Raw genomic sequence first — 21,170 nt, forward strand, 5'->3', positions numbered from 1 at the left:
CTCAGATGTAGGGTAGCAATAGGGTGCCCAAAGGTGAAGCTGGAGCTATCTCAGCTCATAGCGGCACAGTCTTCTGGGCACTCAGTAGTTCTGTCAGAGGAACAAACTAGAAATTCTGGAAAAGTTGCTAGTTTAGCTTGTGGGTGTTTGTATGTGCTCATGTCTTCCAGAAAATGTTTGCTGTCACAGTGCAGTTAAAGCTCATTAAGGCTCTGAAAAGGACTCTAAGGCCTAAACATAAACAGCCATAGGAATGGAAAAGGCCTGAATCAGGCCAATGGTCCATCTAGTCCAGCATCTTGTTTTCACAATGGCCAATCAGATGTTTATGGAAAGCCTGCAAGCAGAACTTGAGCACTCTCCCTTCCTGCTGTTTCCAGACACTGGTACTCAGAATAAGCATGCCACCTCTGACAGTGGAGATAATAATGGCTAGTAGCCTTATCATTTATGAATTTGCTGTATCCTCTTTCAAAGCCATCCAGGTTGGCTATCTGAGTCTCAGGTGGCTCACAAGTCTAGGTAACAGGCTTCAGCTCAAATTATACATGACAATGGCCTGTTTGTTTAAATCTGGGTCTACCACAATGATATACGAAGAAGACGTTGTGGAGTCTGATTTTACTGCAAAATATGTATGCTGGTTAGGGGCCTATGGATACTCCTTAATTTCCTTCTTGTTGATTCCACCCCCAGCATTTTCCTCTAAGCTAGGCAATATTGGGGGGGGGGGTGACATCAGGCAAACAGGTGTGCTGGGATAGCCAGGTGCAAAAGAGGGTGGGGTCCTGCACCTTAAATAGTTCTATAGAAGCAGGGATTTAAGCAGGCAAAGCTGTTGTTATGAAAGCTACACCTGCTGAAATTATTTACTGTACACACCTGTTAAAAACAAACAAACAAACAAACAAACCCACAGGTCTCCTACTCTGTGCCATCTCATTTAGTTTGAGCCAACCATCCCTGTTTGTTCCCTGTTTGTTCCAGTGACCCCTATTAACCAGTGACAGTTCCTGTTTTATGTAACCTGTCCCTGGAAAATTACTTTCCCTATTTTATTTTTGTTGGAGGGATGTCCTGTTAAATTTGTCAATGTAAGTTAAAGTGACCAGATAAAAATCAGACTGGGTTCCTGCACCTTTAATACAGTTGTTGTATTGAACAAAATGAATTTTAGCAACAGTGGCTTACGTGAGTAAGATACACAGAATTACATTTCCATTTCTACTTAATTATTATAGGTGCAAGAGTTCTGTCCTATTTTTCACACAAAGCCTTCATTAGGAGATTTACTTCCCTGATTATAATAGCAGAAGAAGATAAGAACCTGGTTACTGACAAATTTGCCAATATGTGTTCATACTCAGTAACAGAACCAGAAAATCCAGGAACAGTTGAACTTGGATACGTGTCCCTAGAGGCCTGGAGCTCTGCTGCATGCATACCTTGGAAGACTCCATTGGAAAGCCCCACTGAACTGAGGCTGTACGAACCTTTAAAAAGCACTCTAAAGAACAATAAGAACTGTAGTTTGCGAAGGGTGCTGGAAATGGTAGGTCTGTGAAGAGTAAGCTACAGTTCACAGGATTCTTTTGGGGGGAGGGATGGAATCTGCTTTAAATACAGTGGTGCCTCGCTAGACGAAATTAATTCATTCCACAGGTCTTTTCTTATAGTGAAAAATTCGTCTAGCGAATACCATAGGAATGCACTGAATTTTTTTCGACCTTTTTTTTGCCCATAGGAATGCATTAATTGAATTTCAATGCATTCCTATGGGAAACCGCGATTCTCTAGACAATTTTTTCGTAAAACACATTCATCTAGCGAGGCAAGCTCCGCTCGAAAAATCCTTTCGTTAAGTGGAAATTTCGTTAAGCAGGGCATTTGTTAAGCGAGGCACCACTGTACATGGTGTTTGCACAGCCTAAGTGCAACTTATTTTGAAATAAACATTAAAATGTGTTAGTATACTTTTACAATGTTTTGTGAACCACTCAAGAGGACTCCTCAAAAATAAATAAGTAGAAAAAGGTTGTCCATGTGTGTGTATGAAGTGTAAGGTTGTAGGTACTTCTAAGACTGTATAGTATTATTATTATTATTATTGTTATTATTATTATTATTATTAACATTTCTAGACCGCCCTTGATCTGAGAATCACAGTGGTTTACAATATAAAAACAAACAAATACACAGCATAGTAACAAACATAACAATAATAACCCCCTGGATTATAAGGCCATAGGTTGTTTAATTAGTCAAAGGTCTGGGAAAAGAGGAATGTTTACGCCTGGTACCTACATATACCGGTATGTAACAAAGATACCAGGCAAGCCTCTCTGGGGAGAGTGCTCCACAAGCAGGGAATCTTCTTCGCTGCCTTCACTGCCACTAGGCTCAATGATGAGACCTCACCAGCATTCGATTGCATTCAACTGGAGTTTTCCTCCACTCACGTTCAATTAGTCTCCCAGCTTGTTTCCTCACCATAAGCTCTGGAATATACCAGGGAGCCAAACAGGCTTCACTAAGCAGGAGAGGGTGCTCAGGGTAGATTGTATCAATATCCAGAGCTGTTTGGATGTTCCAGAGGTTGATCAGGGTTTTGACAGGAGTGCCAATCATACCAGACTCTAGGATAGACATGTGTTCGTGTTTTGTTTCATGCAAGAGGAATCTGTTGTATAGATTTGTCTGGTATGCAAAACACATACAAATATTCTGGCACTCATCGGGGTGCTAATTACATTTAATTGACTTTCTTCTGCTTGGACAGGCACACACGTTAAATAAGCTAGAGAACTTCTGTGCCTTTAAGACTGTAGAGAAAGGAAAATTCAACAGCTGTGGTTCTCCCTTTTTCTGCAGCATAGTGACAGGAAAACATCACCAGATTTATTTTTATGTTATTTTGTTAAGACTATTATCTCACTGTTTAGGGCCAAGCCCTCACAAAGCAGTTTACAAAAGAAGCAGCTGGGATCAAAACATTAACACAATACTGCAACTATAAGAAGATTAGGCATTCTATGTAACATTTTGGGCTTATTCACACATACAGGCATGTTCATTATTTGGTTGTCTGCAGCGTCAAGTGATGACTTGCCTTTGTGAAGGACCTATGACAAATCAAACACACCCCAGACAGAACTTTCCTATCACTTCAAATTCAGTCTCCTTCCATTGGGCATCTCAATGTGGTCAAGGGAGCCAAAGATTTCGTCATGCATGTGCGCATGGTAAACTGGGCTTTTACAATAATAAAAGCCCTCAAAGGGGTCGAGATCTGGCAACCCTTGCTTTAAAAGTGACATTTCCCCTATTTTCTCTCTCAAATCCTGACCACATCAGCTAATGCTTGCATTTATAAACTAGTTATTTACTCTGTTGCTTCCCCCCCCCCCATAATTTAAAGACTGGGTAGGATGCATGTTCTGACAGGTGACATTTTAAATTAATTTTATTTTAAAATCTGCACTAGTTGTTTGTATAGATGCAAGAGTTACGGTAACAGTATATATAACAGATAGGTCTATGCTACAAGTATGGAATTCCTTATCAGCCATGTCTCTTCCAGAGAACTCTGTGAGTGTGGTTCTAGGCAGGAGCAATCGTCAGCATCCTCAGATCTACTATTGCAATAAAGTACGGTAATTAGTGACTGGCCATGGCCATGCTTGGACATCACTTTAAACCATAAGTTAGTGTGGTGAAAACAAGCCTAGGAAAGTCTTGGACGCATATGGTCTCCCACCTTTCTCTTCTAATGGGTATGTGAGGAGAAGATTGGAAAGTTTTGTGCCTATTTTTTATTAACTACAGTCAGTTTTAACATTACACCCTAACTCTAAATTGAGTTAATCTTACCGTAACTATGGCCTGTGTTTAGGATGACTATTCCAACCCACCCCACAGGCAATCTGGCATCAACTGATCTGTGAGAAAAAATCCAGAAGAGGGAAGGAAAATCTCAAGGCTGGACTTTCACCCCTCCCCACCAGACAATCTTCCACCAGCTGCCCTGTGAGAATGATCTTGATGTGTTACAGAAATGTTAATTTTTAATAATAATGGTAATTGAATGTTACTTGTAACCATCTTGGTAGGTTTTACGTCCTGAAAGGCGAGATATAAATATTGTTATATATAATGAGTCCAGAAGGTCTGAAGATGTAACACCATTTCTGGGCCAACTGCACTAATGCCAATGGTGTTTCTGAGCCCAATTCAAAGTGTTGGTATTAACCTTTAAGACCCCAAACCATTTGGGTCCAAATTACCAAAAGGACTGCCTGCATATGAATGACCCTGTCTGTGATCTAAGATCTCTTTGAGGTCATGCCAAGGTCAGAAGACAAGATCTTGATGGTGGCAGCTAAGCAGTTGTTGAACTCTCTTCCAGATTACGTTTGATTGGCTCCTAACCCTTATTAATTTATTATTGTCTTGTGAGTTTAGGTGATCTAATTCAGTTTCACTGTGTTATTTGTCGGTATTCACTCAATGCTTCTTATTCTGCCTGATATTCTACTGTTTTTATTTCTCTCTATGCATTGCTTTGGGAGAGCCAGGCCTTGAAAAGTAAAAAATAAATAACTAGAATAAATGGAATAAGGTGCAGGAGCCATACTTTCTTTTGCCTCTGGCTACCCTAAGTTTATGGACACTTTGAGTCAGATTAGAATTTTGTTAGCATTAATAGCTACTGAATGGTTTGAAAAACATTGATATGTTATAAGGTAGTTAACACCTGCAGTGATTCCTGCCAGTTTTTACAGTCACATTTTCCTATTTTTCAAAAGTGCTGTTGTTTCACCTGTTTCTTTAGGCAGTGGGGGTGGGGAATAATCCTAAAAGGGGAAACAGATTGACTTGGTCTAAAAGGAAAAACAAATAAATCATGTATTCATAGATTCCTGAGCAATAAAACTAGCAAATTATTAAAACGTTGTTAGAGCAAAAAAAGAAGAAAAAAGTATGAAGGAATTTATTACAGCATCTTTATTCAATTTATCGCTTGATTTTGCTATTTTCCCTTTCCCATAATAATATCTTATTTGTGGGCAGTATTTATTTAAGTTATGAGACAAGATGCTCAAAGCTTCCTAGGATAGTTGGAGAGCTTTAAGGTTGCAATGTTTTTAGTGGAACTCCAGCATCATGAGATTAAATTCATTATGTTCAAGGTGGCTGGCTGGAAAGAGAGAGCCTTTTGAGTAGTCACCTCTCTTGCTTATAGAATGCCCTCCTCAGAGAGGCTTACCTGACCCCTACTTTCACGGTGTTTTGGCATCAGATGAATACTGTTTTATTCTTGCAGGCCTTTTAACTCTGATCCTTTACCCTTGGAATGTTTTTATGCAATACAGTGATACCTCAGTTTTTGAACGTAATCCATTCCAGAAGTCCATCCGAGTTCCAAAACATTTGAAAAACAAAAACTGAAAGCGGAAGGCTCAAAACGGAAGCCATGTTTCCTGTTCAACTTCTGAGGCACGTTTGAAAACTGAGGCACTTACTTCCGGGTTTTAGGCGTTGGGAGTTCTGAACCGTTCCGACTATGGAGGCGTTTGAAAACCAAGGTTTACTGCTGGTATAGTTTACTGCTGGTATTGTTTTACTTTACTTTCCCTTTTATATTTATTGTTTAAATGTTGCTTTTTATCATTCTAATTTAAAATTATAAATAGTTTATATTGTCTTATTTAAAAGACTTAAAGGTTTTAGTCAATTAAGTGGTATATAAATTTTGACAAATAAATAAATACTTACATACATAAAATTTGTATTGTTTTTTATGGTTTTGTGGGGGTTTTATTTTAATTATCCTGTGCAACAAAATACCAGAAAGAGGAAATATTAAACAGTAGGTTGAATTAAATCATCAACCATTTGCTACCCATTTGCTACACTGGAAATTAGCTGCCTGAGGTTTACTGTCTCACTCTGCCTGATGACTGGGTCGGCCTGGAATCCCTGACATTATCAGTGGGGGCTGATTTGATGAAGAAGTTGTTGTTGGCAGAAAAACTGGAAAAGTGTCTGCCCCACAACAACAACAACAAAACAGAGGGGCAGAGTAGTCCAAACTGTAATAAACCAGTGTAATTTTTGCTGGGGTAAATTATGTCAGTGTAATTTACCCCTATTCCAAACTCCTTTCAGGCATAGGGCTACAACTGGTTGAGATGGTCTGAGCCCGGACCCTCCAAGTATCCCTATTTTCTAGGGACGTTCCTGATTTAGGGAAGCCATCCTGCTTTCTGATTTAATCCCAGAATGTCCCACTTTTTCTTAGGATGTTCCTACAGTATTTTCATTGAAGAAATGTTGGGTGGTCTAGGGTTACCCAATTCCTGAGCCATCTGAAGGCAATCCTGCATAGGGAAGTTTTTAAAAATGTTTTATTATGTTTTTATATATGTTGGAAGCTGCCCAGTGGCTGGGGCAACACAGTAAGATATGTGGGGTATAAAAAGTAAAATTATCATGACGGAATGGGACGAAAATTATCATGACGGAATTTCACCTGAGAAATGTTGAAGGATTTATGAGCCTGGCAGAGGGAAAACAAGCCTCTAACAAATCATTTGACTTACCCTTTTTGCTAGTGTAACTTCCAATGGGTTTGGCATATTATTAAGCTGAAAGGGGTTAGGAATAGGGTTAAGTCTCTCCTGCTCAAAACATCCTTTTTTAGGGCTTTACAAATCAGCTGAGAGTGATTTGACTGAGCTGGAATGGAAGCATTATACCACTGTTATCTCTGGCTGAGCCAGGTTGAGGGAATTCAGTCAATGCAGCCCCAGCTGATCCATTTATTCCCAATAAATATTGGGTTCATATTGGTCCCTTTAAAAGTGCAGCATTAAACAGTCATATTCCCCATTCCTTCATTTATTCTTTCCCTAATATGGTTTTCCTTTCCCTGTGAATCTTGAGTATAGTGCAGCTGGAAAGTAAAAAGCTCTCTTCAACTTAAATGGGAAAAGAGGTCTCAACAAATTTGACAGAACAAGCATCCCACCCAGATACCTGAGGCAAATGAAAATCTAGAGCAAAAAGCTGTTTACAGCCCACACCCATGATTCCACAAGAAATATTCACTCTACAGACAAATACACCACAGGCATGAATGGGCATGAGGATTCTGTAAACTATCCAAATTGCAATTATTAACTGCTGTACAAAGGAAACAAGGAAGAATGCCAGTAAAGCTGCTGCCTTTGCCATTTTAAAATACAATGTAAGATGTAATGAAACAAATAGTTTTAATTTATCTCTGGTAAAGTTTTGTTTTTAAAGTGATTTGGCCACAATCAGCAGTTGCATATACTTTAAATAAATGTGCAGTTTGTCAAGGGTGCGGGGAATTATTTCTTATAATTCCTTACTCCATGCCCACTGCCACATAACTACAGTCATATCTTGGAAGTCGAACGGAATCTGTTCCGGAAGTCCGTTTGATTTCTGAAACGTTGAACTTCCAAAGCGTGGCTTCTGATTGGCTGCAGGAAGCCCCACCGACGTCTGGCTTCCAAAAGAACGTTCGAAAACTGGAACACTCACTTCTGGTTTTTAATCGTTCGGGAGCCAAAACATACGAGTTCCAGGGCATTCGAGAACTGAGGTATGACTGTACTGTTCTTCTACGTTTCCCTGGAGAGACAAAATCCCTATGAACTATAATGCCCTTACTTAATTAAATTATTGTCCTTCCACACAGCATCATTACAAGATTTATGGTCAAAAGCTTAGTGGTATATAAAACAACAGTGTCTCATATGTTTTATATATTGATATTGCATCTTTATTCTAGCTAAAGTCCTACCTTCCAATGGCTACACAAGTCTTAGTAACTAGAATATTTTTGCTAAAATCTAAAAAAGGCCGTACGCCAAACCCACAGACTACAAGCCTCATTCTATGGGGTTCGTTCAAAGTAAACTTTGTTTTATGTGTAACTATCAGCCTCAATGCTTCCTAGAAAGAGGTATTGCTGCTAATATTTTATTCCCCCCCCCCTGTTCTCCTGCCAGCAATACACAGGTTTAATTATCTATTTGTAGACTTATCATGTATCACAAGATCTAAACTGTTATTGCAGGCTAGGGCCATTAGAGCTGTTCCAAATTATCCTTACAGCCCATCAGAGTCTAAAACTGCAAGGGAAAGCAGTGGAAAAGTTACTTCCTCCTTTATGGAGATGGGGGCAGGGAGAAAGAAGTTTCCACTTCCATTCATACATTCTTTTGCAGTTACCATCTAGTTAGCACATGCAGAAAGCCAATGAGGTGTAGTGGCAGAGTGTTGGACTAAGACCTGGAAGACAAGGGTTCAAATCCTGGCTGACCTTGGACCGTTCACAGTTTCTCAGCCTAACCTACTTCACAGGGTTGTTGAGAGGATAAAAATGGGAAGGGAGAACGATGTATACCACCTTGAGTTCTTTGGCAGGATATAAATGTAATAATAAATAAAATTCCTGGTGATTAGTGCTATTGGCCAACATTAGGGCAGCAATCCTGCACATAATTATTTCAGATTAATGGAACTTCCTTCTGAGTTCTGAGCAAGTATGCAAAGAATCAGGCCACACATTTTCAGGTCATAAGCTTGCTCATGCATGTTGCTCATATCTCTAAAAACAACATGGAAATAATTTTTACATGAGTTGGGAGGTGGTGAGCATGTAGAAACAGAAAATATGTCTTTCAGATTTTAATGTGTTGGCAGATATGAGTTTGGGTAAGAAGAGGCGTGACTGAACCGTTAACCAGTTACAGCAACTATATTTCATTTCTGATCATGCTTCAGAAAAGGCTTACAAATCAATAGTAAGCTTGGGGAAGGAAGAACCCCAAGGTGTGACAATGCCAACATAATTTGTTTATGGATTTAATGGTTACTGATCAGCATTGTGATAGCCTGAAGGCTTTTCGTATTTGTTTTTCAAAATGTGTATACAGAGCTAACCTGTTAAAACTAGAATCCTAAACACCCTTGCTACAGAGTAAGCCTAATTAAACTCAATGAGGCCAACTTTCAACTGTATACATATCTGTCGGATTGCCTGGCACTGCCACAATCCCAAGCAGAGTTAGGTGCTCCTAAAACCACTGCTTTTAATGGGTTTAGGCATGTTCTCACCTCTCAAAAAGGTACAGGCTTTGAATGTTTGAATACAGAGGCTGGTCCTTGACTATGTAGCAGAGGTGACACACATGCAACAAAATATTATGTCCTGAAAAAGCTGACAGATAAATCCTGTTTTAAAATCATCATTATCATAATTTATTCTAAACCACTGCCTCAATGTGATTTACACATAAGAAAAAGTTAAAAGCACCAAAAACGATGAGCTGCGGAGGCTATGCAGAAGATGTGACACATGTACAACAAAGTATTATATTCTGAAAAAAGTTGCTATACTGTACTAATGAATCCTGTTTTTAAATTATCATTATTATTACCATTCATTCATTAATCTCCTTCTAAACCATTGTCTCAATGCAATTTACACGTAAGGAAAAAAAAGTTTAAAACCCCCCAAAAGCAATATAAAAACTGACTATCTTCAATTTATAAACTAATGGAATTCTTTACCCTTATGAGCGTCTCTAATGCAGGGGTAGGGAACCTTTTCCAGCCCATGGATGGAACCTTCCTACATCCAACATATGGAGCCTGCTGGAGGACACATGCCAGTTCTGAGTGGGGCCAATGGCCAAAAAATGTTAGTGAAGCAAGAGGTAAATGTGACCAGCTCCCCCACTTGCTGGGGCGCCCCTCAGCACCCCCTGGCGCCCCACACCACTAGAATCAATGGTCGAGCCGGCCCTGCTCTTAGTATGTTTGTCTCATATTACACACAGCTGGTGAGTCTAGGTGACTTTTAAGAAGTTGCTTTCTTATTAATTGTCTATTCTTCTAGTTGGTGCACCAGTCATCAAAAGAAAGTTCCAGTCAATAGACGTATAAAGAAGAATCAATTGTGCTTCCTTGCATTCACAGCCAAGTGTTTTTGTTTTGTTTTGTTTTGCAGTGCTCCTTAAGTCATTTGTAATTGGCTGAATCACACAGAATCTCAGAACTCAATATTTTGGATGCATAAAGTTTGCTGATTTTTAAAACATGCTAGTGTTATGAAGTATTTAATCAACACTGCAAAGCTGTTTAATATAATGTTAAAATGTTACACATAATTAAAGGCTGGTTTTGAGTCAGTTCACAAAACAAAAGGCTTATATACTCACAAAAATCTAATGGCTTCCTTGAGTTCATTGGGCTGCTCTTGTGAAGACAACAAAATATTACTGCAAAAAGAAGAATAAAAAACTTGGTATAGTTAAAACATTACACAAAGTGTTATATGTTGTTTTCAAGTGTGAATTGGGTAGATACACCTTTAAATATGCATGGAATGGAATTTCTCCCCAACCCTAAAAAACAACAACAAAACCTAAACCAGAATTGGTCCAAATATGATAAAGGTAAAGGTAAAGGGACCCCTGACCATTAGGTCCAGTCGTGACCGACTCTGGGGTTGCAGCGCTCATCTCGCATTATTGGCCGAGGGAGCTGGCGTACAGCTTCCAGGTCATGTGGCCAGCATGACAAAACCGCTTCTGGCGAACCAGAGCAGCACACGGAAATGTCGTTTACCTTCCCGGTGTAACGGTACCTATTTATCTACTTGTACTTTGACGCGCTTTCAAACTGCTAGGTTGGCAGGAGCTGGGACTGAGCAACAGGAGCTCACCCCGTCACAGGGATTCGAACCGCTGACCTTCTGACCAGCAAGCCCTAGGCTCTGTGGTTTAGCCCACAGCGCCACCAAGCAGCATCTAATTCAGAGGTCATCAGTCCTTGTGGAAAAGTGGACACACTTCAGATTTTGCTCTGTTTTCTTCCATGGCAGTGTTATGAGAATTTTAAGCGCTCTCTCTCTCTCTCTCTCTCTCTCTCTCTCTCTCTCTCTATATATATATATATATATTATATGAAACCCCCACAGAAAAAGTCCTGAACAAATCGACCTCAAATATTTCTCTGCAAGGTCAAAGTGGGAAACCTCTCCATTGTCTCTTTCCTCACAAATCCTGTCTTAAGGGCACATTTAAGATATGAAAAGGGTGTGAGCCTATGACCTGGCTCAGGAACTAAGTATTTATCATTACAAAAGACTGGCCAGGCTTCCCAGGTAATCCAATCAAATGATGATTAACAAGTAACCTGCCAGACAACGCACTCAGATTTCTGTTATAGACTGCCTTTTCTGTGATGTAGGTATGATGTATCTGGGGGGTGGTCTTGGGCTACACCCCTTCTGTGGTGTTATCTATGATGGACTCCAGGGCGGGCAATTTAAAATTTCTACCGTGTTTCTCCTAAAATAAGACACGTCTTATATTTATTTTTTCCTAAAAAAAAAAAACACCATGGCTTATTTTCAAGGGATGTCTTATTCGGGGGCTGGATCATTACAGGGAAATGATTTTTTATATGAATTTTACAGATGCTGTACAACAGAAATCACGTTTCTCTCTCTCAGGACTGATTAGCCAGATGCTGCCTGAGATCACAATTGGCTTCATCAAATAGCTGTTAAGTACTTTCCTTTGATGCCCAGATCTCATGGCTACCATAAGGTTTCTACCTTTCAGGACAAAGGCAAGGTGATAATAGGAAGTTGTCTTTATCTATCTCCTTAATCTCCTCTTTCATATGCATAACCTTTGAAGCCTAGGAATGCAAGTTGTCTGGGTCTCTCGGCAAAACGAGAAGGGAGGGGATGTCAGTTTTAAAAAAACCACCGGCATGTCTGCGAGAGCTCGCTACTTTCCTACCGTAGCTGCAGTTTGCCTGCCTCGCTCTCTGTCTCGGCCATCAAGAGGAAATCAACAAGCAACTCATGGCTGGGCACATACCGGTAGAATGGAAGGGGGAAAAGGTGGGGGGAAGCGAGAGGTGGGCTCTCTCTCTCTCTCTCTCTCTCTGTGTGTGTGAGAGAGAGAGAGAGAGAGAGACGCACAGGGGGAGAGAAAGAGACGCGCACAGGGGGAGAGAAAGAGACGCGCACAGGGGGAGAGAAAGAGACGCGCACAGGGGGAGAAAGAAAGACGCGCACAGGGGGAGAGAAAGAGACGCGCACAGGGGGAGAGAAAGAGACGCGCACAGGGGGAGAAAAAGAGACGCGCACGGGGGGAGAAAAAGAGACGCACACTGAGGTCATTCATGAGGCAGTGTCTTTAATCGCTCCTCTTTTCTTCTTCGTGCCTTCCTCTCCTCACCACCGCAAATGCCACTTTTGTCCTCTTCACCAAGTAGAGCTCACATACGGTAGCACTACGGCTTATTTTCGGGGTATGTCTTATATTTTTTCAACGCATGGAAATCGTGCCATGGCTTATTTTATAGGCATGTCTTATTTTAGGAGAAACACGGTATATAAGAGCTTGTACACTTTTGTTCTGGGTCTCTCTCCACCCCCACCCCCACCCCGGTGTGTGTGGGGAGCACTCTGTTGCAACAGCTTTTAATAAAGATCAGGCTTAACTAGCCGCCTTGCTTTTCACTAGAATTCTGGTCTGGTCTCTGTCATTTTACTAGCTGGTAAGGGCTTTCAATTGTGCTCTGCCGGAGGTCCGGGCTCCCTCCCAGAGAAGGACCCCTTTTAACTCTTATAACAGCAATCTTAAACTGAAGCCTGTTCTGCTATCCTGTACCCACTTGCCTAGGAGTAAGCCCTATTAAACACAAAGGCTTACTTCTGGAGTAGTCATGAATATCCCTACTGTACATTAACTCTACAGTGCAGTTAATTATTAATGAATGCTTGGACATCACCTTTTGCATCACAGGAGACATTAAACTTCTTTGCAAAGTTTCCTTATTTTGCATTTGCCATTTGGAGTGAAGATTCTTTAACATTCACCTGCACTTATTGTGTAGTAATATTTGCAGAAAATAACTGCTAGAAAGTTCCTGAACTCAGATGCATCCACCATAGGAATAATGCATTGTGGTTGCTGGGGAAAAGGAGCAAAGTACAGAGGTTCCAAGGACCACAAGAAAATAATAGTGAAGCAGGAAAAGTTTACAAAAAGGGGATAGGGGTGGGGAGACCCTGGGTTTAGGACTTTCTGTGGTCTGGTGTTGAACTAGTTCACTTATCAATCCACTAATAAACCAGGCATGAGCAGCTAGGCTGGCTAATTTCACTGAAATTGTTAGAAGGCTATCAGTACATTTTGTTTCATAACTTACTTTCTAGGAGGGCTATAGAATAAGGTTCTATCCTATCTGGACTACTGTATATATTTAAAGAAGAAACAATCATGGCTTCCCCCAAAGAATCAGGGGGACTGTTATTGGTTAAAGGTGCTGAAAGCTGTTCAGAAACCCCTATTCTCCTCCAAGAGATAGAATTATCAGAATGGTATAATAGCCAGTCCCTCTTTCCAGGAAATTCTGGGAATGATAGCTCTGTGAGTACAATATAGGGCAGGCATAGGCAACCTTGGCTCTCCAGATGTTTTGGAACTACAACTCCCATGATCCCTAGCTAACAGGACCAGTGGTCAGGGATCATGGGAGTTGTAATTCCAAAACATCTGGAGAGCCAAGGTTGCCTATGCCTGGTATAGGGGTCTCCTAATTCTCACTACCTTTAATAAACTACAGTTCCCTTGATTCTTTGATGGAAACCATTACTATTTAAAGTGGTCTGATACTGCTTTAAATGTATAGTACAGATGGGCCCTAACTTTTTAAATTATTATTATTATAATTAAAGCTCAGATTCTGGGCCCTGCCTGCACACAACAATGAAGGCAATGAAGGCCCATAGTTGCTGAGTTAGTGACCCCTGATCAAATCAACCAATCAGTCCCCTCATAAAAAGATTATAATTTCATTTAGGTATTGTGGGAGGAACGCCAGTGGGATATCTCCTGTGGAATGCCAATTCTGAAACTCAAATATTAATTAGGAGGATTGTTCCTTATTACACTAGGATATTACATCAGTTTCATTTGTAGTTTGCCACATGTGCTGATGGCTCAATTGCCCATTTCACTGTGTAGAAATGCAGCAAGAAGCTGTTACTCGTCATGTTTTCCTGCCACATACACCATTAAAGACATACACATACATGGATTCATCCTGATTTAAGAAATTTGTCTTGTGTGAAGTGCAGGATATAAGCAGCTTGCCTTGGGGCAGGGTTTACATCTTCTGCAAGGGCTGTTTCTTCACTCAACACGTAACCTATGAGTTGGAGTAGTAGACAAATTCATGGAAGATAATAAGGCTTTTAGCCAGGCATCCCCAAACTGCGGCCCTCCAGATGTTTTGGCCTACAACTCCCATGATCCCTAGCTAACAGGACCAGTGGTTGGGGAAGATGGGAATTGTAGTCTAAAAATCTGGAGGGCCGCAGTTTGGGGATGCCTGCTTTTAGCCAATATCCCCCTGAAGGCCAGTTGCTGGGAATCACAAATAGAGAGAGTGCTGTTGACCTCAGGTTCTGCTTTCCTGTTTCCCATTGGCTCATATAAATTTAATTAAATAATAATAATAATAATTATTGTTGGAATTGGAAATTGTTTCAACTGGGCACTGGACTGAAGGGGTCACTGGCCTGCAACAGCAAGCTCCTCTTATGTTGTTAACTATACCAAAAACCAACCAAAGCAAACCATTGGCCCACTTAAGATGTAATACTAAACCATGTGAATAATCAGAAGTGAACTGGTTTCATCCTGACTATAGTTTGAGTTCCATCTAGTAATTCAATCCCTAACAATAAACCTCTCACTTAATTCAAATCAGAAAGTGGGCGAGTCTAATTGTTCACTGTGTTCCATGGAGCTTAATTCCAGGTAAATGTGAATTGAATTGCTTCCTAAACTAAGAAACCACGGCCACATTTAGCTTACTTTTAGACTTTCTCATATAGCTCTTTAAAACCAGCGCCGGTGGCAAAATAAGAAATACCAAACAATTCTCCTGAGAAGCTGTGCTGTATAAAATTAAGGAAGGTACTTGTTCTCCTTTAAAGTTCACAGCTTCTTCTGGAAGTCCAAAGTAGGTGAGTTAAGCATGATGGGAAACTCCTTCGCTTCAGAATCAATCCACTGATAATGGCTCCTTTCCTCTCTCTCCCCACCTCCCTTTACTACGCACTCTCCTCTGAGGCAGCGAACGGGGCGCGCGTGCGAGGGGAGAAAGCTTCCAAGTAATCTGTGAAAGGAAAACTACAACTCCCACAGTTCCCTCCAATTCCTCCTCCACCCTCTCTGCCTCCGGTGCATCACGGGATCTGTAGGCCGCGCCGCGGCGGGCCGCTTCGAAGGCACCCGCGAACTACATTCCCCAGGCAGCCTCGAAGGAGAAGCGGCGTTGACGCAGGCGCGGTGGAGTGCGGACGGAAAAAGGGGGGCGTGGCCTCCGAGGTTGGCTGTCTCTGTGGCTCCCTATGAGTGAGTGAGAGTGTGCGTGTGTGTCGGTTTCGGGTACAGTCGCCATTTAGCGCGGCGAGTTCCCCGGGGCTGGGAGAGGTGGCAGCGGGGAGGCCCATCCCCCACTCTCCTCAGGAGCCGCGAGCGAAAGAAGCACGGGAAGGAGCTGAGGCGGACGGGCGGGACGAACTCGTCTTCCCTTCTTAGATTATAATATTACGAATTTCTGCCTCCTTCCCACACCCCGCCTCTCAGGCCAGCCACTCTCGCAGCGTGAGGCGCGCGGTGGCCTCCTCCTCCTCCGGGTGAGAGGAGCGAAAGAGGAAAGGAGGGGCGGCGGCGGCGGGAGTCCCGGCATCGTGTGAGGGGACGAAAGGCGACTCTCCGGCGGCGGGGCCCTGAGCGAGCGGCTGGCTCTCTGACTGGACTTGACTCGAAGCAAGGAGCGGGCGGCGGGGCGAGGCAGAGCGCGCGCGGCCCCGACAGGGAAGGGCCTCGGCCAGCCCCACACCCCACCCCGTCGACTCGGGGCCTGCCGTGGGTTCCCGCCCGGCGCCTTCTCCGCCTTTCTCCTGCGACCCCCCCCTCCTCATCGGATCCCTCCTCATCTTCGCCGCTGCTTGCTGCTCCATGTCGGCCCCGCTGCTCGGCTCCCCGCTGCAGCAGGATGGATGCGGACACTGACCGCCTGCCGCCGCCGGCCCAGCCCGCTCTGCTTCCACAGCAGCAGCAGCCGTCGGCGCTGCTGCCTTTCCTCCTCGCGGTGAGGAGCCTCCGGGAGCCTCCACTGCCGCCGCCGCCGCTTTCGCAGAGAGAGCTGCTCCTCGGCGCGCTCCCCGCCTTGCACTGACCCTCCTCGAGTCAGCTGCTGTTGCTGCTGCAGCGGCAGCTGCTGGGGCTGCTCCTGCCGCCGCGGCTCCCGCGCCTTCGCCGCGTTTCCCTCCTCCTCCGGCACCATGTCGGGGGGCGCTTCGGAGACTCCCCGCTTCCTGGCTCCTCCGCCGCCCCCGCCCAAGAACGGCTCCAGCTCGGACAGCTCCGTTGGCGAGAAGCTGGGGGTCGCCGCCACCGCTACTGCCGCCACCGGGGACCCTGAAGGCTCGGAAGGCAGCGGGGCCCGCATCGAGGAGTATCGCCGACGCCGCCACACCATGGACAAGGACAGCCGTGGCGCGGCCGCCACCGAGCACCGCTTTTTCCGCCGGAGTGTCATTTGCGACTCGAATGCGACCGCTCTGGAGCTTCCGCGGCTGCAGCCCGCAGCGCCTCCCCCTGCTGCAGCCGCCCGAGGGAGCATCCCGCCCGTGCTGGGCTCGCCGCCGGAGTCTGTCATCCAGGCAGCATGTGCTTCTGTCACTGCTAGCCAGGCTCCCACGCTGCTCCTGCAGCAGGCACCCCCTTTGCCTCCACCCGCAGAGGGGCAGCCTGGTCAAGAGGCGTTGGTAACAAAGGACGTTGCCCCACTGCTGCTGTCCAAGGAGGATGGATTAGAGGCCACCCCACTGCCCCCTACCAGTACAGCGGGAATCACTGCCGTTTCTGCCCGGGATCTGCAAGAAGAGCGGACTAAACAGCAGGAAGATATTGAGGAGCTGGAGACCAAAGCTGTGGCCTTCTCCCCAGATGGCCGTTTTCTTAAGTTTGACATCGAGATTGGTAGAGGCTCCTTCAAGACTGTCTACAAGGGGCTGGACACGGAGACCACTGTGGAGGTTGCTTGGTGTGAGCTTCAGGTAATAGAAAGGTGTCAGCTTGCCTTCAGGGTTAGGGTAGATAGGCACTCACTCCCCTACTGCCAAATTGATAGTCCCAAAAGAATGTCTGTATTCCTGTGCATGATCCATGGAAGATTACAATTGATCATGGCTATATATTAGTCTCATTTTTGTGTGTGCTGTAAAGGTGATCTGGGAAGCATTGGTTACTCTTAATGGCCTGGAACCAGGCTCATGATACTGGGCTCGTGGTTAAGTTCTCTCCTTACTAGCCACGAGCTGTAGCCAAGGTTTATTCTTGGCTACAGCACAACTATGAGCCAGAGTTTGGATAACACGCTAAATGAAACTTTGACAACTCTGTGGTGTGACAGTAAGGAGGTCTGGGGAGAGGAGCACAGTGGCTGTGAATTCCTCTCTGGGAGTGTGTGGGCCTGGTAAACCATAGTTTAGTGTACTGTGTTGTGCAAATCAGCCCAATATCATGTGAATCAGGCCTATATCTGCTAACACTAGAATCTAGATGATAGTCTCAACATTTTGGTATATGCTTTGGTAGCTTCACTACTCTGTTGAGTTTTGGCTTGCTGAGTTTTGGTTCACATCTGCAACCTGTCAAATGATAGCAAACCCTTTTTTAAATTAAAAAGAAGTCAGTAGGGAATTGTTTTATATTGACTAGGGCTGACTACATTGTACAATGTGGTGATAGAATTTTTGGAAAATGAGAATTCTGTGGAGCTGCAAAGGCACTGAGTTTAGCACCAACCCTGTTAAATTTGTGCAAAGCCTTCATATTTCTACTAACTGCATACCTCACTTTGGTCATGATACTGCAGCATACATTGTTTATTATATGTTTGTGTATGTAACCTTACATAACCCAAAGTAAAAAATCTTTCTGATATAATATTTTCCCTGGAATAACTATCCAGAGATTTTCTTCTTGGTCCCTCTCCACATTTAATAAAGAATCCCACTTATAGTATGTTTGGCTGTGGTAATGTGCGTAGGGCAAATGTGTAATGTCAAACAAACTGTGGCCATGCACTAGAGAACTGTGACTATGACAATTCCCCAGTGTACATTGCATGCTTGTAGAAGCAACACTGCCTGTCACACTAGTGGTTTGCCTTGTCTATTGCGAAGTGACTCTTACAATCTGTCTGCCTCACACATGTTAAAAGGTAAAGGTCCAGTTGTGGACGACTCTGGGGTTGCGGCGCTCATCTCACTCTATAGGCCGAGGGAGCTGGCGTTTGTCCGCAGACAGCTTCTGGGTCATGTGGGCTAGCATGATTAAGCTGCTTCTGGCGAACCAGAGCAGCACACGGAAACACCGTTTATCTTCCCGCCAGAGCGATACCTATTTATCTACTTGGACTTTGAAGTGCTTTCAAACTGCTAGGTGGGCTGGAGCTGGGACCGAACAATGGGAGCTCACCCCGTCACGGGGATTCAGACTGCCGACCTTCTGATCAGCAAGCCCTAGGCTCAGTCACAGCACCACCCTCGTCCCATGTTAGGTCTGGTTTAAAATGAGGTAGAAATGTAAATTGGTATTGCTTCAGATATGTTTTATGGAATGGCAAGTGATTAAGGCTTCAATCCTAAGGGGTGCATTTGTGTGGGTGGGAAGAGAGGGGAAGAAGGATGGTGGTTCTACCACATTATCCTACTACAAGGTGACAGACTCAAGCTGGTGCTGTGGAAGTGAGAGTATAGGATGCTCTTGAGTTCCAGTGGGTTTATCCAATTATCTGTGTGTAGTTCCATAGGTGCAATGGGATTTCTGTTTCCTCTCTACCCTCCACATGCCCAAACTCTGCTCTGGAGGATGCCCCAATCCTCCACAGCTGGTTTAGAGGATGTGCGGAGGTGGGGTCTGGAGGTGACAGGAGAAGAGGAAACTCCATTGTGCACACAGAAGTCAGTTGTGCCAGTGTAGCTGCAGCATTGGAAACAATGAAATGAAGAGGAGATAGAGATCATTCTAGATGCACTCAGAAGTGGACTGAATTTCCCTCCAGTTTGCGGGCATGTCATGGGACTGTAAGGAATTTGGATAGCTCAGGTCCAAATCATTTTCTAGCATGTTGCTTTTAGACACTACTGATGCTGACATCAGTTAGGCCAGGGCTTTGAAGGAGCTAGGACCATAGCATTGCCCCCTTTGTGAACCAGATGAGGGTCATATTTTATGTAGCTGTCTGTATATTGTCAGCTTTCTGGCTACCCTGTGTGTGTGCATACAGGTGCATGAATTGAAAGGATTGTAAGTATTCTTTGAGTGAGCTACTTGCACCATCTTTGTAGTTAGGCAAGTAGTAATTCCTTCTTGATAGGTAAGCAGCAGTATTCCACATGCAGTTAACAGACATTAGTGGTACAGTGGGTAGGCTGGCAATTTTGGTTTGTCATTTCTTGTACTCCACAATCGTTTTACAGTAAAGACACCAATAATAGTTTGTATGAATTGAGTCTAAGAAAGAAGTTGTTGCATTGCGAATTGAACAGTAAATACATGAAGTAAAGATGCTTATTCTGTTTGGAAAGAAATCTGCTTGGGTTGAAAAAATCAGTGCTGATATTTACCAAAGGCATAGGGGGCAGTCATATAATTTGCACTGCTCACCAGTGAAGTTGCTAGCTCCAGTATACCCTGTTTCTCATATTTTAAGGCATCCCCATAAAATAAGCCATAGCAGGATTTTTAAGCATTCAAGGAATATAAGCCATACCCCGAAAATAAGACATAGTGATAGGAGCAGCAGCAATGCTGGCCACGGCAGGAGGAGGAGGAAAAAAATAAGACATCCCTTGAAAATAAGCCATAGTGTGTTTTTTTGAGGAAAAAATAAATATAAGACGTGTCTTATAATATGAGAAACACGGTATGTTGAAAAAGTTTGTATGAACAGTGATATTAAAATATTTTAAATAAATATTAGATGCATTAAACTTCAGAAAAGTATACCAGTGCTCCCCAATTAGCAAAGTACTGTGGACTTTCAAAAGCCAAAGCCACGAGCCCCTTACTTTTGAAAAATTTTAATGTGAATGGTGTTACACGGACCTCCTGGGGTATGTAGACCACCATTTGGGAACCACTGATGTAAACAATACAAGTTGCTTTCAGAGAACATCTTGTTAAGTCTGGCAAACTGGGTAAAGATTTCTTCAGTTTATAATGGTTTGTTTCAGGGTCAACATTTGAAACAAAGTCATGCTCACATGAGAATTCAAAGAACTTGAAGTTTGTGGCAGGCAGAATAGACCAAATGCAGCAGTGAGGAAGATAAATTAACTCATGAACTGATTAATTTGACTCCCCTATAGCAGTGAGGATGGCCAAATACAGACTCCCCTGAGGTTTCCCTTCCTATACTTAAATTTAAAACTTGAACTCTACTTGTAATGATTTCTTTTTTACGTTTTATTTAAGTGCTTGCTTAAATTGAGACTATCAGCTTAGATGTAGAAGCTCTGTAGTAAGATTGTGTGCTTTGGGAACAAATTGGTTTTAAGTCAGTCTGATATTAGGGTTTGTCTGCACTAGTAAGTTGCCTGGTACTTATTGTGCTACTGCTTTGGCATTAATCAAAATTGGAGCTTTTTATAGATTGAGGAAAACTTCCCTTTGAAGCAAGATTCAAGTGTGCAGCTTGACAACTGCACTGGAATAGCAGTTATGCCTGTTGATCACAGTGTAGTTTTGTGTAGGCCGGTTTGGGGTGCAGAACAACTTGTGGGGGTTGGATGTGCATCCAGTCCTTGAATTTATGCCAGGATGCACTTGCCCTTGAAGACTTTGAAAAACTAATGGTGAACCAAGTGTAAGTGAGAGTTTTAAAGTGTTGTCAGAAGTTTGTATTCTGGGTGAAAATGAACTTTGAAGTGGTTGATTTTTATTTGTCATCCTCAAGTACCTTTTGTTTGAATACAGTATGCTTTTTCTTCCATGGGTTTTTCCTCCTCTTGAAATCCT

General features: G+C 43.2%; 1 protein-coding gene and 1 long non-coding RNA gene across 25 annotated transcripts in view; one reads left to right on the forward strand and one right to left on the reverse strand.

The window, feature by feature from the left end:
* Nucleotides 1-2,860: 2,860 nt before the first annotated feature.
* On the reverse strand, nt 2,861-15,200 carry LOC118090796 (uncharacterized). Its single transcript, XR_015945909.1, has 3 exons — nt 15,052-15,200; nt 10,260-10,319; nt 2,861-7,662 (listed from the first exon to the last, which is right to left on the reverse strand). It is a non-coding gene; the product is annotated as an uncharacterized LOC118090796 (long non-coding RNA).
* A 268-nt stretch (nt 15,201-15,468) lies between these two features.
* WNK1 (WNK lysine deficient protein kinase 1) overlaps nt 15,469-21,170 on the forward strand; it is a 117,708-nt gene continuing 112,006 nt past the window's right edge. For all 24 annotated transcript variants that reach the window (XM_088652339.1, XM_088652340.1, XM_088652344.1 and 21 more), the window contains exon 1: nt 15,469-17,200. In XM_088652339.1, coding sequence (XP_088508465.1) covers nt 16,424-17,200 — 777 coding nt within the window. In that variant the 5' untranslated portion in view covers nt 15,469-16,423. The remainder of the gene's footprint in view (nt 17,201-21,170) is intronic.

Source organism: Zootoca vivipara, chromosome 9, assembly GCF_965207765.1.
Source record: "Zootoca vivipara chromosome 9, rZooViv2.hap1.1, whole genome shotgun sequence".
Lineage (NCBI taxonomy): Eukaryota > Metazoa > Chordata > Lepidosauria > Squamata > Lacertidae > Zootoca > Zootoca vivipara.